This window comes from Lithobates pipiens, unplaced genomic scaffold (assembly GCF_037356315.1).
Source record: "Lithobates pipiens isolate NorthernLeopardFrog02 unplaced genomic scaffold, aLitPip1_a1.2 Scaffold_30, whole genome shotgun sequence".
Classification (NCBI taxonomy): domain Eukaryota; kingdom Metazoa; phylum Chordata; class Amphibia; order Anura; family Ranidae; genus Lithobates; species Lithobates pipiens.
Genome location: NW_027507791.1, coordinates 53,615,552 through 53,641,681, shown reverse-complemented (window position 1 = coordinate 53,641,681; position 26,130 = coordinate 53,615,552). Strand labels below are relative to the sequence as shown.

Sequence of the window (26,130 nt, the reverse complement as noted above, 5' to 3'; positions counted from 1 at the left end):
AATAGAATACGTATCGGCCTAAACTGAGGGAAAAAAATGTTTTTTTATATATTTTTGGGGGATATTTATTATAACAAAAAGTAAAAAATAATGCGTTTTTTTCAAAATTGTCGCCCTATTTTTGTTTATAGCGCAAAAAATAAAAACCGCAGGGGTGATCAAATACCACCAAAAGAAAGCTCCATTTGTGGGAAAAAAAGGACGTCAATTTTGTTTGGGAGCCACATCGCATGAACGCACAATTGCCAAATCGCAAAAGTGCCGCAGTGCCGAATCGCAAAAGTGACGCAGTGCCGAATCGCAAAAAGTGGTCTGGTCTTTGGCCAGCAAAATGGTCCGGGGCTGAAAGTGGTTAAGATAAAAAAAAAATAAAAACCTTCTGCCTTTACAAAATTTTTAAGTCCTCTACGCTGCAAAGTGCGGCCTCCATGGATTGGACTTGCTTTTCCAGCACATCCCACAGATGCTCGGTTAGATTGAGATCTGAAGAATTTGGAGGTCAGGTCAACACCTCAAACTCGTCGTTGTGTTCCTCAAACCAACCATTCTTCAACCACTTTTGCAGGGTGCATTATCCTGCTGAAAGAGGCCACTACCATCAGGGAATACTGCATCCATAAAGGGGTGTACTTTGGTAGCAACAGTGTTTAGGTAGGCGGCACATGTCTATTAGCGTCCAAATGAATGGCAGAAACCAAGGTTTCCCAGCAGAACATTGGAAAGAAGAAAGAAATGGCTGCACATCCAGAACTTCTGATTGTCTTTTATTTGTTTCACACAGATAACACCAAAGACACCAAACTGTGGTCACATAGATGCATTTCTCACATACATCTTGTGCTTAATCATTAAGGATTAAGCACAAGATATGTGTTAAACATGTCTACGTGACCAGTTTGGTGTCTTTGTCTTTTATTTTTTCACATAAATAACACCAATCAGAATTTCCTCTATGTGCAGCCATTTCTTTCTTCTTTCCAAGTTTTCCACGGAGACGGATCTGCAAGATACTCCAATCAGCCATATCTATATACACCTGGAGTTCTTTTTCTTGTATACCAGCAGAACATTGCCCCAAGCATCATGCTGCCTCCCCCTGCTTGCCTTCTTCCCTGATTGGACCCTGGTTCCAGCTCTTCCCCCAGGTAAGTGACGCTCCCAGCCATGCACATGATGTAAAAGAAAATGTGATTCATCAGACCATGCCTCCTTTCATTGCTCTGTGGTCCAGTTCTGATGCTTAAGTGCCCATTGTAGTCACTTTTGGCTGTGGATATGGGTCAGCATGGGCACCTTGACAGATCCACGGCTTTACAGCCCCATACACAACAAACTGCGATGCTCATTTTTTCAGCTTTCAACACATCAACTTAAGGGTCATGTTTACTTGTTGCCTAAAATATCCCACCCACTTTCAGATCCAATTATAATGAGATAATCAATTTTTCTTTTACCTAACCTGTCAATCATAAAGTTGGCTGATCAGTATATAAATATTTAAATATATATATATATATATTAGGGCTGTTACTAAATAAAAATTTCATGTTCGATTAATCGATTCTTTTTTTTAATCCAACTACTTGTAGCTGATCTCCTTGCATTGCAACTCTGCATTAGTCAGTGGTAAATGTGGTATACACTGTATACAATCACCCGACACTAGTTAGTTTCCACAATCCATGACTTAACTTCACAGTTCACACAAATACGTTTTAAATTCAAACTGTAGCACTGACGTAAGTTTTTTTTTTCCACAGTAGCGTGACAATCCCTCCATCTCCGGTCTAACTAATCACTCTCACCTTATGGCATGGACCCCTGTGCAAACAGGTGGTCATGCAAGCGGGTGTCAAAAGGGTTAACACGGACCATAAACTTCTCTGACGTCTCCTTAGATCTCAGCAAGGATGCCAGGTCATGGGTAGAAAGAAAACATCTAAGTGATCACCGCTTAAATATAAGATTTCATTTTTGTGTTCAAACACAAACGACTCACATAAAGATGATAAAAACACAGCATGTAAAGCCGACAATCGTGTTGGTTCCGTAGGGCAGCAGCGGGTGAGGTCACGCGTAGCTCCTCCCCCGTACGCGTTACATTCAATCAGAACTTCAACGTCACTGGACTCCTCCCCCCTTCCCTTCGTTAGCAGACGGAGGCACTTGGGGAAGGGGGAGGAGTCCAGTGACATTGATGTCCGTGACATCACCGGATCTCCGACAGAACTCCCTGAAGACCCGAAAGCCGACGGAGAGGTGAGTACAGATCAAAATAATTTTGATCGATCAAAAAAATGAATAGATTAATCAAGGAATTAATCTTTTAAATTTCCACAGCCCTATATATATTATTATTATATATTAATCAGGGAACTCAAACCTCAAATTCTATGCTGATGAGAGCTATACCCTCCATAGCTCCCTTGAATTTAAAGCGGACGTAAACCCATTGATTTGATCGTTTCAAAAAAAATTAATGGCATGGCGGGAATGCTAGCTGTCACATTTTCTTGTGCTCATGACCAAACTATCAAACCATCCAATGGCTGGTGCCATAACTGATCACATGTGCAACTTCAGGGCAGTTGAAGATTAAATAGAGAACAAGATGGCAGCTTCCTTGGCTGAAACCGATAGGAGGGTTTACTTCCACTTTAAAACAGTCCACGATAGTAGTTCTGCAGCACTTCCAGTGATTTATTTAACTGTTTGCAAAATCCACAAGCTTCCTGTGTGATTCATCAATGAAGTATGTACAACAGTTGTCAGTTGTCAGTTTTAAACCGTTCATGGTCCTTCCTCGGATAAAGCATATATAAAGCGGAAGCTAACAATCTCAATCTGAAATGCTAATTGTAAATCAAAACCTTACACCTGTACACACATTCCTCTACTACTTTTGTAACATTTACAAAGAACAGATAACAAAAACTTGGCTATGTGTTTTACTCCAAATGACAGTTTGGTAGAAGGCAGTTACATTTAAAGAAATACAATGTAAAATTGACAAGGGACACCAACATAGTTGTATCTTTGATCTTAAAACTACGGGATAATGGGGTTGTGGTAACTTGCCCAAAAAGAAAAAAAAAAGCATAATAATATTATTCTTTATCACTAGAAAAAAAAGCCTTTGAAGATTTGTTGGCAATAACTCCATCAGTATCACCAGCAAAGCAGCTTCATTATCTTCCCATTAAAGAAGAAGAGAATTGTGCGCTGCATTTGGAGATTTCATAATTTGCCACGTCACAAATGTTAATTCTCCATTACGAACGCTAGATTACAAGACCGACCGCTTCTGCTTCTGAGCATGCCTGTTTGCACTTTGGACTCTGTCTGACGGACTTGTGTACACACGCTCGGAAAATCCGACAACAGACATTTGTCTGCAGAAAATTTTAAAACCTACTAGCGAATATTTATCCGTGGAAAATCCGACAACAATTGTCCGATGGAGCGTACACACGGTCGAATTTTCCGCCAACAGCCTGACATCCTGTCAATGTCTGCCAACATTTCCCGTCGGAAAATCCGATCGGGTCTACGAGGCTTTAGAAGCCAGGCATATACTGTATAGGCAGCAGACTCTCAGACAGGGTGATTGTTTGATCTGAGGTCTGGGTGGGTGCATCTTTGATGGGGGGGGGGACACTACTTTTTTAAAATATAGATAACTGGTAAAGCTGAACACCTGACCAACAGATAAACACAGAATTAAAATGCATACAAGCAAACCTTTTTTTTTTCCAGGCAACACAGCCAAGTTCTGTCTTTATTTGTATTTGTTTAATATGTTATTCATAGGCGTAGGCCAGTGCGTAAGGGGTGTGCCAAGTGTTCCTGGGCACACCCTAATCACTATGTGCAGTGCCGATTCCCACTATTGACTGCCCAGGCTTCCCCCATTTTGCCCCCCCCCCCCACCCCGCAATGCTGCTTTCATCTCCCCCCAGATGTTTCAGGATGGAGAGTGGGGGAAGGGGCTAGTAAATATGTAATTTTCCGGCCCATTCCTTTTCTAAATGAACACAGTGAACACACTCACTGTGTTCATTCATAGCTGAATCATAGTAAACTGTATTAACTATGCTTCAGTTTGTGAACAAGGAGGAAGCCGCTCAGCACAGAGCACTACCCATTCATTCACTGCCCTGTGCAGCTAAGTCTGCAGAGAAAGGTGTGTGTGTTTGTGCTTTGGGGTACACACCCTAATGCAATAGGCTGCGCACACCTATGATGTTATTTATTGTATTCGGTTTTTAGATCACCCTGGAATTTAGCTTTAAACTTAATTGAAAACAAGAAGTCAATTGAGTGCTTGCTAATAATCGAAGAAAGTTGAATTTTTTTGCCTTATCTCTTTGTTTCTTGCACAGCTCAGGATGGTGGTGTTAGCAGTAAGTACATGATTTCTGCTTTATTTGTATTATATAACTTTCTAGTTCGGTGTGATACACTAGGCACCGCCAGGTACTTTTGGGTAGAGCTTTGTAAAAAAAAAAAAATCTATCTCTGCCCAATGCCAGAGAATCCCCTGAAACCTGAGACCCTCTGTAGTATACCGCCACCGCCCTCATCTATAGCTGGCTATCGCAGTAAGCGGCATTGGAAGGCTAAAACAGATAACAACAAGGCCTGGGGAATGGCCAGGAAAAACCCAAGCCTACTTACCGCCAGCTCGCAGACAACCAAATTAACCTGTCTAACAGTACGTTAAGACGCAGACTGTTTTTAACGTACTCTTAGACAGGTTAATTTGGTTGTCTGCGAGCTGGCGGTAAGTAGGCTTGGGTTTTTCCTGGGCATTCCACAGGCCTTGTTGTTATCTGTAGTATACCAATCCCTGATTCAGCAAATGCTGCTGTCCCACAGTGCAATGCGGGGATTGTCTCAATAATCTGCATTAGCATATTGTATCGTGGCACTTCAGGTTATGAAACAGTTCATGATCCATTGATTTAATAAATAATCTGTCAACCCAAATGTGTGCAGTGCTGTGCATTCCATTTTTCTTGAATTGCCTAACGCTGACTCAAGAGTGGAGGTGAGCTGCTCTCCCTAAAAATAGAAAATAAATACTTGTTTACTATGATTGTCAGCTCCATCTAGTGGCCATAATGCTGTATTTTCCTGATTCACGCTGTTCTTTAGACTGAAGAATATCCAGCCTGGAGTGAGAATAGTCTAGTAACACTTATATAAAGTTTAATCTGAGTGGCTCTATAATAACCTGCACCTCATCCCGCTTAGTGAAATTGAAAATATGGAGGAATGGGATTATAACGATGCTACTGACTAATGGTTCATGACAAGTAAGATAAAAAAAAATACTTTCTTTCTTAGTACAAAAAGATAAGTAGAAATATCAAAATAGTTAAAATAGTTAAAATCAATGGTAGAGCATATACATAATATATATATTGGGCTGCTGGTAAGCCACGAGAAAAAGAAAAGGTGGTCACAGATGGAAGTTGAATCCCAACGTGTTTTGCCAGTGATGGCTTCCTCAGGGGATAGTATGGGACCACCACAAAGATCCAGCTCTAACATGGAAGGCAAAATAAATATATCTAAGTAATGACACATAAGGACAGAAAAACAGACTTTGTCATGACCTCAGGGAAATGTGCAGCATATATCCAGGGCCAGGAGATGGAACATGTGGGGGTTGCCTCCCCAGAAATGAGGGGGACAAAAAATAGATATCAAAAGACTAGCCCCGGCCTCGAATTGTACAAGTAACACTTATTTTTCATAGGATGAATAGCCCTGCAAATGTTTTATAAATACACCTATTTATGAGCCATTCTTTAATTTGTACAGTCTATTTACTTTCTTTAACCACTTTGCGGGGGGTGGACATCCTGGGACGGCCTCGACTTTCCGGGGTTATAGCTGAATGATGCCTGAGGCTACAGACATCATTCAGATATCGGCATTTCCAGCCGGCGATTCCCTGCACCATAAGAACGATCATAGCGGCTGTTCCGCCCTCCGGTGATTCTACTGACTCACCGCTTCCATCGCTGAGTCGGACACAGGATCCGCCGGCCCCCGGATGGTGATCATAGAGATTTCCGGCGGACCAGATGGTCGCCGGAGTCTCTATGATCGTTCGGAGGTTCGGGCGCGATGTTATGACGTCACGCCCGGCCTCTGCATTTAAATAACGGCGCCTGCTCGGCCGGGAAGGCTTCCCAGCCTAGAGATGAGATGTGGGGTCTTATTGACCCCATAACTCACCGTAAATAGGTCCGATCGTGCCATATTCCTATTACAAGGGATGTTTACATTCCTTGTAATAGGAATAAAAGTCATCAATTTTTTTTTAAAGTGTAAAAATAAAAGTAAAATTAACAATAAAAAATAAAAATAAATTTAAAGTGCCCCTGTCCCCGTGAGCATACATAAGTCCCGCCCACATATGAAAACGGTGTGCAAACCACACATGTGAGGTATCGCTGTGAACGTTAGAGCGAGAGCAATAATTCTAGCCCTATACCTCCTCTGTAACTCAAAACATATAACCAGTAAAAAAACTTTAAAGCGTCGACTATGGGGATTTTTAAATACCAAAGTTTGGCGCCATTCCACAAGCGCGTGCAATTTTGAAGCATGACAGGGTGGGTATGTATTTACTCTGCGTATCTTCCTCTTTCACATTATGCAAAAAAATTGGGCTAACTTTTTTTTTTAAAGCATGAAACCGTTTTTTTTTCTGAAAAATAACATGTTTGAAAAATTGCTGCGCAAATACCGTGCGAGATAAAAAGTTGCAACAACCGCCATTGTATTCTCTAGGGTCTTTGCTAAAAAAAACTATATATAATGTTTGGGGGTTCTATGTAATTTTCTAGCAAAAAAATTAAGAATTTTACATGATAAAGAGAAATGTCAGAATTGGCCTGGGTGCGAAGTGGTTAACTGATCATCTATACAAGTTGTAGAAGGCAGAGATTAAAAAAAATATATATATAGAATCCACCGAGTGACCTTTTCTTACCATATATTCAGAGTGGGTGTGTTTGTCTGTTGTCATCCGTTAGAGAGTGATTCATTTTCACCACTTGTCATGGCTTCTTTAACTGCCTTAATAATTGACACTTCTCAATTTGTGATGAGATTCCTACATTCACCATTATCATATTGCCTTTATATTTAAATTTTAGCAAGTTTAACAAATCCTACATTTTACATTTTCTCCATAGATATACACCAATATTGATGATCCTCAGGTATGTTTGGTGCTGTGCTGCCATCTACTGGACATTTATGTAATGTCAGCTTTTTGTGATATTTAAGGGACACTTAGCAGAGTCTGACATTACTGATCTTTCCTTTCTAGAATGCTATTTCTCTGGCTGTCATTCTGTTACTTTGACTTCCCTGCTGTCTAAGTCGCTGACCTGAAACAAGTAGATCAGACATTTTCCTGACATTCATTTACATCATGCTCGTTCCAGAACTGTAATTGAAATATGCTAAAGTCAGAAATGCCAGGCATCTAACCTTTTGAGAAGGCTTGGAATGGCAATCTACCGTACTTCTCTCATGACCAGGGCCGGTGCTACCACTAGGCAAACTAGGCAGCCGTCTAGGGCGCACTGCTGCCTAGGGGCGCCCGGCCGCTGTTTTCCCTCCGCATTTGCATGCTCTGCAGGCTGCAGCATGTAACTAACTCAGTCTCAGACAGCTGCTCCATCCAACAGGTAGTGTAACTAGAGGAGCAGCACTCGAGTCAGTGCTAGAGGAAGCAAAGCCGATGCTTCCGGTATAGCGCCACCCCCTGTCACATGGGCAGGGCTAAGGGGGTGGAGTCTGGAGTGGAGCCAATGGGAGCGGCAAAATTAGGTTTTCGCCTAGGGTGTCAAAAATCCTTGCACGAGCCCTGCTCATGACAGAATCACTGTGAAACTGCCTATAGGAGAGAAATATGGTTTCCTGGCTGTCCTGTTGTTTCTGCAGTTTTCAATTATTTATAAGTTGCTTAGGCCTCATTCACACGGGCAATCTGGGGCAGCTTCTGGTGGGCATGCACAGCTGTGGGCAGCACCCTGTAGAAATCAGTGACAGGCTGACAGGCGCTGTTGCAGTTTGCATGTAACTGTTTATATGAGAGGTTATGTGCAATTAGGGACTCTGACTAGTCCTGGATGCAGACAGTTTCTGCCCAGGGCCAGCACTTATGGGCATCACTAAATAGCCAGTTTGTATGTGCCAATAGCACAGTGTGCTGCTCAGTGGCAGATGGTGTGTTTTATTTTGGGGGGGGGGCAGCAAACAAACAATCACCCCCCCCCCCCACCTTCTGCCGGTCGGTCCGACACTTACCACATCTAGGCAGCGTGTGATCATCATCGGACATCAGGCATTGGGCAGCGAGCAGTGGGCAGCGAGCAGTGGGCAGCCGGCATTGAGCAGCGGCTCCTGTGTTCCTTTCCTTCATCGCGGCAGCTGTGCGTCTCCTCCCCTCCTCCTATGCGTCCAATAGGATCGCCTATACCTTCAGCCAACCAGGTGATGGGTCTCGGACCCGCTTTCTGATTAGCCAGGTGGAGAATCAGTGTTATAATAGCGAATATTTGCTCTTGTAACACACATTGGTGGGCTGTGAGGGCATTCTCTGTGACCCGAGTCCACAATATTTTGAAGCCTATTAGAGCCTTTGGCTCTAATCAGTGCTTAAAAAAAAAAAACCCGGCCTTGAAATTCATGCGCCGGACATCCTGCAAGGGGCCAGGTGCATGGATAGGGGAGGCGGCGGCATGGATAGGGGGCGCGGCGCCCATGTGCCCTTAATGAACGGAGCCGCCCCAAGTGCGGCTGTATCCAGAGGCGTCATTTAGCTGACTCTGAACGCAAAAGCCTATTATCTGCTCCAAACTGCTCATCTCAGAACATGAATGCAAATCAGAAAGTTATGATTTCACCTCTGCGGATATTGAATATTCAGAAATTCGAAATTTCAGAAATTGGAAAAATCGGAAGTTTGGAAATTTGAAATTTTGGAAATTTGACAATTCAAAAATTTGGAAATTTGAAAATACAAAAATAAGAATGAAAATCTGAACATTCAAAAGAATATTTAAATTATAGGTATTGGAATTTCCTTTCAAATTTGGCTGTTTGTGAACGTAACGAGTACAAATTTATCCAAAGTTATGAATTATCCGAAATAACGAATGCCGCATCTAAACGAATGGAATGTAACAATCTAATAATTAATAATAATAATAATAAAACCTTTTTATTATTATTATTAATTTGTTCCATTCCATTTGTTTAGATGCCGCATTCGTTATTTCGGTTAATTCGTAACTTCAGATAAATGTGTATTTGTTACTTTCACTAACAGCCAAATTTGAAAGGAAATTCCAATACTTATATTTTAATAGTTAGTTATTATTAGTTAGTTATTTCAAATTTTACTGAATTTCTTTCTTTTTTTCGAATTTCTGAATTCAAAAATTCGGAAATTTGGAATTTGAAATTTGAAAATTCTGAATTCGTAAATTCAGAGTTTGGAAAATTAAAAAAAAGGAAATTTGAAAATTCGAATTTCCGAAAAAAGCAAAAAATGAAAACGAAAACGCTTTTTTGTCTAATGAAAGTATACAATTTTCAGCCTTCAATACACATGTGTTAAAAACCTTTTTCTCTTTTCTAAGACTATTACAGAATGCTACCAGTTTAAGTTTAAATATACTCCTAGTGGGGCCATTATGGATTTTTCAAGGCAAGTATCTCTTTTTCTGTTTGATGACAGTATTTTTGAGACGATATACAGTATGTATGTATTATCAGCAAGTTTTTCAGCACTGTACCCAGATCCATTCATATCAGTATGCCAAAGGTGTATATAGCCCTGTGCCCCAACCCCAGTCATATAGACATACACACAATGGAGCCCGTTCAGGGGTGATCCAGGTACCCTGCCTATATATTTCAGGGAGAGAACAAGAAGATCTGGGAGAAACATGGGGACAGAAGAAGACAGTACGCTCACCGGCCACTTTATTAGGTACATGCATTCAATTGCTTGGTAACACAAATAGCTAATCATATGGCAGCAACTCAATGCATTTAGGCATCTAGATGCAGTGAAGACGACTTGCTGAAGTTCAAATCGAGCATCGGAATGGAGAAGAAAGGGGATTTAAGTGACTTTGAACATGGTTGTTGGTGCCAGACGGGCTAGTCTGAGTATTTCAAAAACTGCTGATCTACTGGGATTTTCAAGCACAACCATCTCTCGGGGTTTACAGAGAATGGTCCGAAAAAAGAGAAAATATCCAGTGAGCGGCAGCTGTGTGCAGGAAAATGCCTTGTTGATGTCAGAGGAGAATGGGCAGACTGGTTGCAGATGATAGAAAGGCAACAGTAACTCAAATAACCACTCGTTACAACCCAGGTATGCAGAATACCATCTCTGAATGCACAATGCAGCAGAAGACCACACCGGGCGCCACACCCCTCAGCTAAGAACAGGAAACTGAGGCTACAATTCGCACAAGCTCAACAAAATTGGACAATAGAAGATCGGAAAAACATTGTCTGGTCTGATAAGTCTCGACTTCATCTGCGACATTGAGATGGTAGGATCAGAATTTGATGTAAACATGAAAGCATGGATCCATCCTGCCTTGTATCACCGGTTCAGGCTGTTGGTGGTGGTGTAATGGTGTGGGGGGTATTTTCTTGGCACACTTTAGGCCCCTTAGTACCAATTGGACATCGTTTAAACCCCACGGCCTACCTGAGTATTGTTGCTGACCATGTCCATCCCTTTATGACTATAGTGTACCCATCTACTGATGGCTCCTTCCAGCAAGATAATGCACCATGTCACAAAGCTCAAATCATCTTATCACTGGACAATGAGGTCACTGTACTCCAATGGCCTCCACAGTCACCAGATCTCATTCAATGGCCTCCACACTCACCACATCTCATCCCATGGCCTCCACACTCACCACATCTCATCCAATGGCCTCCACACTCACTAGATCTCATCCAATGGCCTCCACACTCACTAGATCTCATCCAATGGCCTCCACACTCACCAGATCTCATCCAATGGCCTCCACACTCACCAGATCTCATCCAATGGCCTCCACACTCACCACATCTCATCCAATGGCCTCCACACTCACCACATCTCATCCAATGGCCTCCACACTCACCACATCTCATCCAATAGAACACCTTTGTGATGTGGTGGAACAGGAGATTCCCATCATGGATGTGCAGCCGACAAATCTGCAGCAACTGTGTGATGTTATCATGTCACTATGGACCAAAATCTCTGAGGAATGTTTCCAACATCTTGTTGAATCTATGCCACCAAGAATGAAGGCAAAAGGGGGTCCGACCCGGTACTAGCAAGGTGTACCTAAGAAAGTGGCTGGTGAGTGTATTCTACATGCAATCGTTTTTCTTCTCAGAATTACAGTGTACTTTGGCCCCAGTGCTGCCAGATACCAATGTTATTGACATTGTACATGTATACAATTTATATCTGAAGAAGACTTAGTAGCTACTAAAATTTCTTGACAAACTGATGTTTCATTCTTTTTAAAATTAAAGTAAATATAATGAAAATATACATATAACCGCCATAACGCATGCAAAAGGTAAGCATATGAATTATTACAATAAGATTTCTATACAGTAAACAAGATGCATACTCTGTCCTCAAGCTGAATTCTAGGATCCCATCCATGTTTAACTCTTGGCTGCCCTCCCAATGCCCAATAAAACACTTTTATCATTTTAACCACTTCCGGACCGCCTACTGTCGTTATACGTCGGTACTTTGAAGAGGAATGTTGTTGTTAGCTAGCTGCCATAACCCCGGTATCCTCTTCTTCAGCGTGGCAGTCCGGTTCAAGATAAAAGTGGTCTCTGTGGCGGATTCGCCGCAAGATCACTTTTATTGGTCCCTCCCGCTGCGCTCTGGTGCCCTCTGCCGCTAACCAGAGCCGTCGGCAGCGGCGGAGGCGATCGGATGTTGCTCCTTGTGTGACATGGGGATGAGTGAGGGGAAGATGACCCCCACCCGTCTCTATATCATTGCAGGGCAGAAGCGACGTCAAAATGTCACTTCCGCCCATAGCTCTTAAAGGGCTATTTTTTTTATTTTTTTTTTTAATGACAAGTTTTTTTTTTATTGCATTTTAGTGTAAATATGAAATGTGAGGTCTCTTTGACCCTGATCTCACATTTAAGAGGTCCTGTCATGCTTTTTTTTAACATATGTTTACATTCCTTGTAATAGGAATAAAAGTGACTGTTGTTTTTTTTTTAAAACAGTGCAAAATGAAAAAATAAAAGGTAAAATAAGAAAAAATTCATTTTTTTAAAAACACGCCCCGTCCCGCCGAGCACACGTGCAGTAGCGAACGCATATGTGAGTAGCGCCTGCATACGGTGTTCAAACCACACATGTGAGGTATCGCTGCAATCGGTAGAGCGAGTCCTGTGATCGGGAGCAGAAATCAGTGATGTGTCACATGTAGCCACGCCCCCAGGGCAATAATTCTAGCCCTAGATCTCCTCTGTAACTCTAAAAATGCAACGCTAGAATTTTTTAAATATTGTCTATGGAGATTTTTAAAACGGACCTCCACCCTGAAGTGGAAGTTCCGCTCATCTGATCCCTCCCCCCCTCCGGTGCCACAATTGGCACCTTTCAGGGGGAGGGGAGGGGGGTGCAGATACCTGGATAATCCAGGTATCTGCACCCACTTCTGGGACAAGCTAGCCGCAGCTAGCCGCAGATGCCCAGCCCCCTCCTTGGGTTCTGGGAAACACACAGTTCCCAGGACACAGCGGGGACCAGTGGAGACGCGCAGCACGACTCGCGCATGCGCAGTAAGGAACCAGGCAGTGAAGCCGCAATGTTTCACTTCCCGATTCCCTGACAGAGGATGGCGGCGGGGGCAGCAGAGAGACAAGCGATTGCTCGTCATCTGCCGCCGACATCGCTGGACCCTGGGACAGGTAAGTGTTAATTTATTAAAAGTACACAAATACTGCAGCTGCTGGCTTTTAATATTTTTTTTAAAGGTGCACCTCCTCTTTAGACCCCTTTCACACCAGGGCGTTTTGCTGGCGCTATAGCTTTAGAAATATCGCCTGCAATCCGCCCTAAAGAAGCTGCACCATTGTCTGTAGTGTGAAAGCCCCGAGGGCTTTCACACTACAGTGGTGCACTGGCAGGACGTCAGGGAAAAGTCCTGCCTGTAGCTTCTTTGGAGCGGTGAAGGAGCGGTGTGTTTACCACTCCTCCACCGCTGCTCCCCATTGAAATCAATGGGGCAGCGATGTAATACCGCCGGCAAAACTTCGCTATTGCAGCGTATTGCCGGCGGTTTTAACCCTTTCTCGGGCACTAGCAGGGGGTAAAAGCGGCCCGCTAGCGGCCGAATAGCGGCGTTTTACCGCCCACGCTATGGGCGGTGTGGTGTGAAAGGGGTCTTAAGGATAAAAGTTTGTTATCATTCCACGAGCGGGCGCAATTTTGAAGACTGGCATGTTGGGTATCCATTTACTCGGCGTAACATTATCTTTCACAATATTTGGGCTAACTTCACTGTTGCCTTATTTATTTTTTTTATTCAAAAAAGTGTTTTTTTTTTCCAAAAAAAAAGTGCGCTTGTAAGACCGCTGTGCAAATACGGTGTGCCAGAAAGTATTGCAACGACCACCATTTTATTCTCTAGGGTGTTAGAAAAAAAATGTATAAAGTAATTTTCTAGAATAAAAAAAACTGTTTTTGTCTTATAAACAACAAATCTCAGAAAGAAGCTCGGTCCTTAACCACTTGGGGACCGCCCACCGGGGATGTACGTGATTTTTTTGAAGAGGGATATCTCGGTAACGGCAGCAGCTGCTGCCACAACCGAGATGTCCATCTCTTCAGGCGGCGGTCCTCTGTACGATAACGGTGGTCTCCGCGGCGGATTCGCCGCGAGATCACCGCTATCAGCGACGGGAGAGGTGCTCCCCCCCCTCCCGCCGCCCTCCCGCACCTTCCGCCGCATACCGGAGCCGTCGGTAGCGGCGGAGGTGATCGGGTCCTCTTCCTAGCTGGGCATAGAGACAAGTGAGGCTAAGATGGCCCCCACTCGTCTCTATACCATAGCAGGGCGGAAGCGACGTCAAAACGTCACTTCCGCCCATACCTCTTAAAGGTATATTTTTTTTTTTAAATGTCAGTTTTTTTTTTTTTTTTTTTTTTTTTTGCATTTTAGCCCAAATATGAGATCTGAGGACTTTTTGACCCCAGATCTCATATATAAGAGGACCTGTCATGCTTTTTTCTATTACAAGGGATGTTTACATTCCTTGTAATAGGAATAAAAGTGATCCATTTTATTTATTTTTTTAAAACAGTGTAAAAATAAATAAAATCAATTAAAATAAATAAGAAGAAAAAAAAAAAAATTTTTTAAAAACACCCCGTCACGACGAGCTTGCGCACAGAAGCGGGCGCATACGTGAGTAGCGCCCGCATATGAAAACGGTGGTCAAACCACACATGTGAGGTATCGCCGCGATCGGTAGAGCGAGAGCAATAATTCTAGCCCTAGACCTCCTTTGTAACGCAAAAAATGCAACCTGTAGAATTTTTTAAATGTCACTTATGGAGATTTTTGAGGCTAAAAGTTTGACGCCATTCCACGAGCGGGCGCAATTTTGAAGCGTGACATGTTGGGTATCAATTTACTTGGCATACCATTATCTTTCACAATATAAAAAAAAATTGGGCTAATTTTACTGTTGTCTTATTTTTTTATTCAAAAAAGTGCATTTTTTCAAAAAAAAGTGCGCTTGTAAGACCGCTGCGCAAATACGGTGTAAAAAAAAGTATTTCAATGACCGCCATTTTATTCTCTAGGGTGTTAGAAAAAAAACAATATAAAATGTTTGGGAGTTCTAAGTAATTTTCTAGCAAAAAAAACAGTTTTAAACATGAAAACACCAAATCTGAAAAAGAGGCCTGGTCCTTAAGTGGTTAATTGGTACATGATTTACTTTTAGATTATATTTTGTTTGTAGTTTATGTGATGTTATCAGCATCTTCCTGAAAGGTTACTGTGTCCAACCACTGGGGGGGGGACAGCCAGACCAGTGAGAACCACATTGGTGCCAAGTACACAGAGTAATGTTGGTGAACCTCCTCTGACAGCTTGGTTCATTGTGTACAGAGCCAGTATGAACCGGCCTGTAATTTGGGATTGCTGGGATCGATCATAGAGAGATCATTGATGTCTTTGCCTGCTGACGTTCTCTTTTCATCTTCCCCTCCTCCCCTCTCCCAACTTTTCTTTGCCATTCCCAATCCCCCCCCCCCCCCTTTTTGTTTCCTCTTTCTTCTTGGATGGGTTTCTCCATGTACCCTTGTCAGAGGACCACTCATTAGGGTTGCCACCTTTTCTTCAAGCCAAACCCGGAAACTTTGGCAGCTCAGAGCAATTTTTTTTTTTGTAAGAGGGAATGCTGTGGTGTAAATGGGAACTCTGAAGCAAGGGGGTTTCTGCTCACCAAACCTCCCACTCATATCGAATACCCCCTTTAATTAAGAGTCCACAGGGCACACCTTACATCCGAGTGCCTCTTTTGGTTCAAAGGACAATTTTATTGAGCATAATGAACAGGATATAATCACGAAAACGCAATGCAACAGGCACTACGCAAACAAACTTGTGCATTTTACAGACAGGTACAGTAAATATACGAAAATGTTTTGCAACAAAAAATGTGTGATACAGTGATCAGCAGAGGAACCTAAAGGGTATACAGTGTAGGGAATAGTCCCTTGAAAAGACATAAAGACATACAGTACAGAGGACAGCTAAGTCACGGCATTGCAGGTAGAAGCATTCTCCAACCATCTATCCCATACCGAGTGCCTCTTACCTTAGTGTATTCACTCATTTGGAAGCAGGAGAGAGAAGGGAGGGAGGGGGGAGACTTCAATCAAGGACATTGGATGGCGAGCTCATTCACCCAAGGATGGAGGCTCAGGCATTGACACCTTTCATTTACGATGTGTCTGCCAGTTCCTGAACTTCAGATTTCCAGCCCACACATCCCTTTCCTAAGGACCAGAACACTGGGGGATTGGAGTGTGGGTGGGCAGTCAGAGGGAGTAGGGGTGGGAGAAGGAGGAGCAGATCAAGCCCTCTCTCCTCTCCTGTTCATGTATGGGAATGGGTCAATGCGCAGCCCAATGCACTCGGCGGTTGTGGTACTCAGTTACTTGGGGAGCCACAGTCCATTATGAATATTGTGTCCGGTTTTCAGGAGGTCTGCAACCCGGACACACAATTCAAAACCCAAACTGTCCGGGTGAATCCCTGACATATGGCAACCCTACCACTCATACAGATCCATATCATGCTGTCCCTATGGGAGACAGTCTGATCAGCCATATGTATCTTCTTGTCAACGTATTATTGTATTTCATTATTGCCTACTCTTGATTCTTATGTTATCTTTGTGTGTCAATCCATTGCCCCTGCATAGACATTACTGTTCGTTTTATTCTTGAAAAAGTAATAAAAATTATTGAAATGGTAAAAAAAGAAAGGAATAGCATTACGTCACATTTAAAGGTGTATCTTGCTAATAAGATTGTATTCATTGTGTTAAACTTATGGTTAAACCTAGTATATGCTGTATATGGTACCCACGTAGCTTTACTATTGCACCATCTTGTGGTGATTGCTAGGTACTGCATAATGTGGGATATGTAGAACCAGGAACATTGCCACACTGACAGGAGTGTTTTTTTGTTTTTAGCAGCTTATATAATGTAGAAACCAATGAAGTTGTACATGACAAGTAAACAGTTACAGAAAACCTGTACTAAGAGTAATACAGAGGCTGACAATGCTAAATTCTTATACTGAAAGTGTATTATTGGACCCAGAGATACACCAAAAAAGATTTACGATTTAAGTGAGAGAAAGCCAGGTCAACAATGATATACATTTCTCTTAGAACTGCTTTCCTTTAAAAGACTTTTTCTGTCCACATCACTTGTATTGTTATTGTAACTTGTGATTGGTCAGCACCTTACTGTATGATCTTTCTCATTATCAGTAATATTGTAATGTCATATACTGAAATATATTCAGTTAAATTACGATAGAAAATAATTTAGGCACTCCAGTGCTGCATTACTGTATGGTTCCTTCTTTCAAATTTCCTTTATTCTCAGTTCTGTTGTGAAGCCGTCAGTATAGAATCATTGTCATGCAATAGTCCAAATGTCTGCTCTTGCCCTGGCTAATCACATTACCACAATACACATCACCAAAGATAGTGACAAGCTTGTAACAAATTGTGAGCTACCATGTGGTGGTGAGATATTGTATTCCTATGTAAAAAAAAAAATCTAGTATGTATAATAATGCAATCTTGTGCAATTATAAGTTGTGATCATAAACAATTAAAAATTTAAAAAATTGGGAGTATACAATTGCAATTTTTAATTGTTTATGATCGCAAGTTATAATCGCATAAGGTTGCATTATTATGATAATTCGATTTTTTACATAGGAATAGAATATCTCACCACCACTATTTAACCTCAATCAGTAAAATTATGATTTAGTACGGTTACATTTGACTAGCGCAGCATTATATTGGTATAAAGCTTGTAACAAGTTGCTAGAAAAACTCTATGGTGCAATACATGGTAACAAGAAGAATGGGTAAAATCTTAGTGCCAGACCACACTGCACATGCTTTCAGTATTAAGATGAAATTGTGAATTCACTTAAAGTGCCTCTACCGTTATACCGCGTAGACACACGATCAGATTGTCAGGCGTACTTAGTCCGCCGAAACGCATTTCAGCGGACAATTCGATCGTGTGTGGGCTTCAGTGGACTTTTCCAGCGTGAAGTCCGGCGGACTAAGAAAGTATTTTTGCACTCCAATCTTTCCGCCGGACTTGGGTTTCAGCGGACAATACGTTCGTCAGTATGCTAGAACGGCGGACTAAGAATGACGCATGCTCAGAAGCAAGTACGAAAAAGGAAGCTATTGGCTACTGGCTATTGAACTTCCTTTTTCTAGTCCCGTCGTACGTGCTGTACTTCATCGCGCTAGCAAACGCCGGACTTTCTGTGTGTCCGTGTGTGGCCAAGTCCGTTCGGTAGAAAGTCCGTCGGATTGTATGTCGGACTAGGTACGCCAGACAATTCGATCGTGTGTACGCGGCATTAGAGGACCTTCCCCCTCAACCCCTTAGCTTTTTATGCTATTGCACTTACCTGTAATGTCACTCTGCAAATTCTTCCCAGTCAATCAGATCACCTCCCACAGGTAAGCACTGCAGGCTCCATCTATTGCAGTGGAAAGTCTGTACAATGCCAATCTAGGCCAGGAAGATGTAGAAGAGGCTTTGTGGCACTGAGCAGGCCCGCATAGCAAAAGCCTCGGAGCAGCTGGGTTACAGGTAATGGAGCACAATACAAAAAAGAAGCAAGAGAGGAGGGGGGCTCAGTAATGGCTATTGCCATCAACAGAATTACACATGCAAATGTACCACTTTACCTAATGGAATCACTACCTTGCTGGCCTGGATCTTGTAGAGTTTCACTAGATAGTGAGGGAGCAGCAAAGGAGCAAAATGTCTTGGACTGCAGGCACCCAGCAGCAGGGATAGCTAGATCTGCGTAGCTACAATTGGGAGACTGAAACCCGACTATACTATGCTTTAAAGTGACACTAATGCCGTGTACACACAACCATTTTTTTCCGTCAGAATAAACTCTGACGGTCTTTCCGACGGAGTTCCGCTCAAACGGACTTGCCTAGACACGATCACACTAAAGTCTGTTCATTTAGAACGCGATGACGTGCGATGGGACTAGAAAGAGGAAGTCCAATAAATAGCCAATAGCTGCCCTTGCGTCGTTTTTTGGTCCATCGAACCAGCACACAGAGGAATGGTTTTCCTGATAGGAATTGATTCCGTTGGAAAGATTTAAAACATGTTCTATTTCTAGGTCCATCAGAATTTTTGAAAAAAAAAGTCAGATGAAGCCCACACATGATTGAATGATTATCCGATGAAATGATTCCGTCTGACCTTTTCTGCCGGAAAGTCTGGTTGCGTGTACGCACAAAGGTTGTTTTTTCTTTTTAAATAACAAACATATCATACTTACCTCCACTGTGCAGCTTGTTTTGCACAGAGTGGCCCCGAACCTTCTCTTCTGGGGTCCCTCAGATAACCCCCTGGGAGAAGCGCTCTCCTGGCGGGGTTACCTTGCGGGCGTGCTCCCGAGTCCAGCATTCGGCGTGCATAGAGGCCGAATGCAGGACTCGCGTCCCCCCCGGCGCTTGCGTCATTGGATTTGATCGACAGCAGCGGGAGCCAATGGCTGCTCTGGCTATCAATCTATCCAATCAACAGCCGAGAACCTTGGGCAGAGAGGCAGCACATCCTCGTGGGTCAAGTTCGAGGGGTCAGGTAAGTAAAATGGGGGGACTGGGGGGCCAGTCACTGACAGGTGTTTTTTTCACCTTTATGCAGAGGATGCACAAACATGAACCTTTACAACCCCTTTAAAGTGGTTGTAAACCCTTACAAACCACTTTGACCTACAGGTAAGCCTAGATTAAGGCTTACCTGTAGGTCCAAGAAAGATCTCCTAAACCTACACGGTTTAGGAGATATTTGCCGAAAGACAGGCACCGCTGTCTACGGCGCATGTGCCGTAGACAGCGGCGCGCAGGAGCACTGAACGCGCCGCAGTTAACGGCGATATGCCGCAAGTGATGTCATCGTGGCTCTGACGAATGACAGCGCCGGAGCAGCGAGACCTACCAAGAATATGGAGGCTCCGGACTACAGGGGACAGCGGTGACTTCGCTGGCTCCTGTGTCAGGTAAGTGACACATAATGGACTATTATGCGATGCATAGTAGTCCATTATGTTTTACCTTTGCAGGGAATCAAAGAGGAAGTAAACTCATCAGGGTTTACTTCCTCTTCAAGTAAGATTTATTTACAGTGTAACAAAATCTATTGACAAACCAGCAAACAGATAACACAGCAATTATAAAGATAGATATAAGTGAAGCAACTACCAAGTGACAAACTAACAACCTTAACAACTAATAATACAGTATATAGAAAATGAAGAACACAGATCAACAGGGTAAAACTGGAGATGTAAGGAACAGTGAGGAAGAGAGAACTAAGTACAAGGCAGCAGGGTACAGAGTATAAGTACAAGGCAGGAATCCGGTGTTGTGACATATTCAGTCCGGCCATCGAAAAGTGTCCGCCCTGTACTGCGCAGGCGCAGCGATTGCACGGTACGGAGCAGAAGGAGATTCGGAAAATCTCTGAAGATGAACGGCGCCTGTGCCGTGAGTCGAGGTGCAAGCCCCACCATCCAAGCAGACATAGGGCTGCACATATTAGAGGGCCCCTCGCCGGCTCGCTGTGCTCGCCACGCTTCGGGCACGGCCTCAATTAGCTCGGCTCTTTTTATTCTAACTCTATGTCCACTTGGATGGTGGGGCTAGAACCTGGACTCACGGCGCAAGCGCCGTTCATCTTCGTCTATTTTCGGAATCTGCTTGTCCTGTGTACTGTGCATGCGCAGTACACAGCGAACACTATCCGACCGGGGACACTATCCGACAGGACATAGGCTCAGGATCTGGCTGCTAGGGCAAAACACTGAAACATCAGGGAATAGCAGAGGAGGAACTAAATGCTGTCCAAGCAGTAAAGCGGAGGTCCACCCTAAAATGGACCTCCGCTCATCGGAATCCCCCCCCCCTCCGGCGCCACAATCGGCACCTTTCAGGGGGGAGGGGGGTGCAGTTACCTGGATAATCCAGGTAACTGCACCCACTTCCGGGCTAGCTCTCTGCGGAACGAGCGTAGGTTACGCCCCCGTTCCGCAAGCGCCCGCCCCCTTCAGCAAGTGCCCCGCTGCCTGCTGGGAAACACACAGCTCCCAGAGGCAGCGGGGACCGTCCGGATTGCGCCGCGCGGCTCTCGCATGCGCAGTAGGGAACCGGGAAATGAAGCCGAAAGGCTCCATTTCCTGATTCCCATACCCAAGATGGCGGCGGGACCCGGCAGCCGAGCGAGCGATCGGCTTCGGGTGCCGACATCGCGGGCGCGCTGGACAGGTAAGTGTCACTATTTAAAAGTCAGCAGCTGCAGTATTTGTAGCTGCTGGCTTTTAAAAAAAAAAAAAAAAAACGCGGAGTCCCGGTGGACTCCCGCTTAAGTATCGGTGGAGGCTGATTACTGGGATCTGAGGGAGACACCTGCTGGAGGACACCAGAACTACGATCTTCTGCTCTGGGAACCACAGTGCCACCAGCAGGTGATCTAGGTCCTGACACAAAATGAGGCAAGTGAGAGACTCCGTAAGAGAAGTTTGGTGATCCTGTAATTGGTGAGTTTTCACCAGCATGAGGATACGACCCTAAAACTAAATTTGCAGTCAATCATCTTCAAACAAAGAGTAAATAATATACCCTTATAGAGAAACAAAGGCTTTTGTCAATGGGCAAATGCAGCTCGTTTTTGAGATGCTTCTGAAATTACTCAGAATTCACAGGCAGATGCCTATGACCTGCAGTTGATCTTTTGACTTGCTTCGAGCTATTTTTGCAATGCCATATACTTGTGGAGGGAGAAAAGTATTTTTTTATGCACACAAAAGCCAGACGACACGGGCCTTCACTTTTACCACCTATACACATACCTAAAATGACAGCTCATGTAAGAACACTGTAGCATCAAACCTCCATCTCTTTAGCTACGCTCTTTTTTTTCTACCTCGACGTGACCAGAGGAAATAAAAAATTATAGGAAAAAGAAATGTAACCACTTCCGGACCGCCGCACGCCAATATACGTTCTAACTTTGAAGAGGGATATCTTTGTTATGGCAGAAGCTAGCTGCCATAACCCTGGTATCCTCTTCTTCGGCCGGCGGTCCGGTTTGCGATAATAGTGGTCTCTGCGGTGGAGCTAGTGGCGAAGGTGATCGGGTCCGTCTCCTGGCTGGGTATGGAGACGAGTGAGGGGAAGATGGCCCCCACCCATCTCACCATTGCAGGGGGGAAGCGACGTCAAAACGTCGCTTCCACCCATAGCTCTCAAATGGCCTTTTTTTTTATTTTTTAAATGACAACTTTTTTTTTTTTATTATTATTGCATTTTAGTGTAAATATGAGATCTGCGGTCTCTTTGACTCCAGATCTCACATCAAAGAGGTCCTGTCGTGCTTTTTTTCTATTACAAGGGATGTTTACATTCCTTGTAATAGGAATAAAAGTAACACAATTTTTTTTTAAAAGAACAGTGTAAAAATAAATAGAAAAATAAAAAAAATTAAAATGCTCCGTCTTGCCGAGCTCGCGTGCAGAAGCGAACACATACGTGAGTATCACCCGCATATGAAAACGGTGTTCAAGCCACACATGTGAGGTATCGCCGTGATCGGCAATCGGTATCGTCAATCTCTGCATCTCAAAACATGCAACCTGTACAATTTTTTTAAACATCGCCTATGGAGATTTTTAAGGGTAAATCTTTGACGCCATTCCGCGAGCGGGCGCAGTTTTGAAGAGTGACATGTTGGGTATCAATTTACTTGGCGTAACATTATCTTTCACAATATAAAAAAGAAATTGGGCTAACTTTACTGTTGTCTTATTTTTTAATTAAAAAACGTGTATTTTTTCCAAAAAAAAAAGACCACTGCGCGAATACGGTGTGACAGAAAGTATTGCAATGACCGCCATCTTACTCTCTAGGTTGTTAAAAAAAAAATTATAATGTTTGGGGGTTCTAAGTAATTTTCTAGAAAAAAAAAACTGTTTTTAACTTGTAAACAACAAATCTCAGAAAGAGGTTCGGTCCTTATGTGGTTAAGTTGTGAATGATGTATTTTAGCAATCTCTCGGCACGTCTTTTCAGTAGTTTCCCGTCTTCCTTAGATTAATCCACAATTTTTCATTTGCAGCGGCAAAGGAAGTTCTATATCTGCCAGCTCAGATGTGAAGAAAGCCAGTGTCCTGCTCATCCGTAAACTCTATGTCCTTATGCAGAATCTGGGCCCCCTGCCAAATGATGTCTGTTTAACCATGAAGCTGTTTTATTACGATGAAGGTATGTTGATGACTGCAGTTCAACTTGTATGAAATCATTCAATATGTTAGATATACAGTATTTACTGATATGAAGTGTTAACAGCCTACAGTGACATATTCATTCCCAAAAATGGGATCTGTAGCATGTTTTCATATTTTCCAAATGTCAACTTGCGTGTATGTTTTTATATATACATTCACCGGTCACTTTATTAGGTACACCCGTTCAATTGCTTGGTAACACAAATTACTATTCATCCAATCACATGGCAGCAACTCAATGCATTTAGGCATCTAGATGTGGTGAAGACGTCTTGCTGAAGTAACGTAGTCAAAACATAGCCAAAGTTCAGTAACCGGGAAGGATAGTCAGTAGGGGTGCAACGGATCGTCACCGATCTGCGATCCAAATGGGTCACCCTGTTCGGAACGGCACGCGCCGTGATCCGCGGCCTTAGGAAAGGCCGCGGCTTCGGCCTAGCTCCGAAGCGGCACCCATCTTTGTACACCCAGCCGTTTACAATGTGATCGCAACGTCAAGTGATGGAGCGATCACTCGTAAACAAACCGGCGTCATGTCATTACAGTTCCTCGCTCCCCTCTGTGTACTGATCTGTACAGTTGAGGGGAGAGATCGGATGGCAGCAGCGATGTGGGCTGGATCTGTAGTGCCCACAGCACTGCTCTGTGACAATTGCAGTCACAGCCATCCCTCCATACCCTGCCAATACTCTGCCATACCCTGCCAATACTCTGCCATACCCTGCCAATACTCTGCCATACCCTGCCAATACTCTGTAATACTCTGCAATACCCTGCCAATACTCTGCCATACCCTGCCAATACTTTGCAACACCCTGCCATACTCTGCCAATACTCTGCATTACTCTGCCAATACCCTGCCATACCCAGCCATACTCTGAATTACTCGGTAATACCCAGCCATGTTCGGCGATACCCAGCCATACTCAGCCAATATTGCAGTGGGGGAGATGATGTGGATATTACAGTGGGGACTTTATGGTGGTGGAATTTTCACAGGTTTTTGCAAATTCAATTATTTTCTGATCCAAAAAATGATCCGACTCGTGACTCGAGGAACGATCCGATCTGTGAGTTTTTTGATTCGTTGCACCCCTAATAGTCAGCCAAGCCAGAAGTCAGGAATCAATGTAGTGGAACAGCAAGCAGGGTCTGGAGCCAGAAGGGATGTCAGCAAAGCCAGTCTTTAAACAGGAATGCAGGAGATAGTTACTTGTGATGTTGACCAAGGCAAAGGCAGAGATCCTCTGGGCCGGACGGCTTAAGTAGGCAGGACTGACAAGCAGGATATCATCAACAGCTGAGTAACTGTGGAGAGATAGAAGCTGGCAATTAGCCGACAGCTGAGCGGCCAGCTCTGAGAAGGAAGGGCTGAGCCCAGCCCTGACATGATCTACTGGGTTTTTCACAAACAACCATCTCTCGGGTTTACAGAGAATGGTCCGAAAAAGAGAAAATATCCAGTGAGTGGCAGTTGTGTGGAGGAAAAGGCCGTGTTGAGATCAGAGCAGATGGGCTACAGCAGCAGAGGACCACACCGGATGCCACTCCTGTCAACTAAGAACAGGAAACGGAGGCTACAATTCACACAGGATCACCAAAACTGGAAAATTGAAGATTGGAGAAATGTTGCCTGGTCTGATGAGTCTTAATTTCAGCTGCAGCATTCAGATGGTAGGGTCATAAATTGGCATAAACAACATGAAAGCATGGATCCATCCTGTCTTGTACCAACGGTTCAGGCTGGTGGTGGTGTAATGGTGCGGGGGGTATTTTCTTGGCACATTTTAGGCCCTTTAGTAAGACTTGAGCATCATTTAAATGTCCATCCCTTTATGACTACAGTGTACCCATCTTCTGATGGCTCCTTCCAGCAGGATAATGCACCATGTCACAAAGCTCCAATCATCTCACCACTGGACAATGAGGTCCCTGTACTCCAATGGCCTCCACAATCACCACATCCCATAATAAGCTGAGAGAAGTCCTAGCAGGGTGGATTTGATTGAATTCATCGTTTTTAAATAGCAACTGTCATCTCTGTCCCGCAGCGGCTCCTCCTCTGACCCTCTGTTGGCTCCTCCTCTGACCCTCTGTTGGCTCCTCCTCTGACCCTCTGTTGGCTCCTCCTCTGACCCTCTGTTGGCTCCTCCTCTGACCTGCTGCTGTCTCCTCCTCTGACCCATTGTTGGCTCCTCCCCTGACCCTCTGTTGGCTCCGCCTCTGACCTGCTGTTAGCTCCTCCTCTGACCCCCTGTTGGCTCCTCCTCTGACCCTGTGTTGGCTCCTCCTCTGACCCTCTGTTGGCTCCTCATCTGACCTGCTGTTGGCTCCTCCTCTGACCCATTGTTGGCTCCTCCCCTGACCCTTTGTTGGCTCCGTCTCTGACCTGCTGTTAGCTCCTCCTCTGACCCTCTGTTGGCTCCTCCTCTGACCCTGTGTTGGCTCCTCCTCTGACCCTCTGTTGGCTCCTCCTCTGACCTGCTGTTGGCTCCTCCTCTGACCCATTGTTGGCTCCTCCCCTGACCCTTTGTTGCTCCGTCTCTGACCTGCTGTTAGCTCCTCCTCTGACCCTCTGTTGGCTCCTCCTCTGACCCTGTGTTGGCTCCTCCTCTGACCCTCTGTTGGCTCCTCATCTGATCTGCTGTTGGCTCCTTCTCTGACCCATTGTTGGCTCCTCCCCTGACCCTCTGTTGGCTCCGCCTCTGACCTGCTGTTGGCTCCTTCTCTGACCCGCTGTTGGCTCACCGACAGTCCCATTCACTTTAATGGGATGGCTGGGGATGCGGCAATGACACAACAATGTGAGGGACATGGCGGCAGCAAGTGAATGGATGCCCGCTAACAGGCACTGTCATGATGTATCTGAAATGACAGGTGCTCTTTGAATGTAAGGACTCCTTCTTGCTGGTAGTTACAATCTTTAACA

The 26,130-nt window shown here is 44.1% G+C and overlaps 1 protein-coding gene across 1 annotated transcript in view; it reads left to right on the top strand.

Moving 5' to 3' along the window:
• The window catches only part of HORMAD1 (HORMA domain containing 1), a 96,469-nt gene that overhangs the window by 33,926 nt on the left and 36,413 nt on the right, over positions 1-26,130 (top strand). The window contains exons 6-9 of the mRNA XM_077464229.1: positions 4,383-4,403; positions 7,215-7,241; positions 9,675-9,742; positions 23,033-23,178. Of these exons, the coding sequence (XP_077320355.1) occupies positions 4,383-4,403; positions 7,215-7,241; positions 9,675-9,742; positions 23,033-23,178 (262 nt within the window). The remainder of the gene's footprint in view (positions 1-4,382; positions 4,404-7,214; positions 7,242-9,674; positions 9,743-23,032; positions 23,179-26,130) is intronic.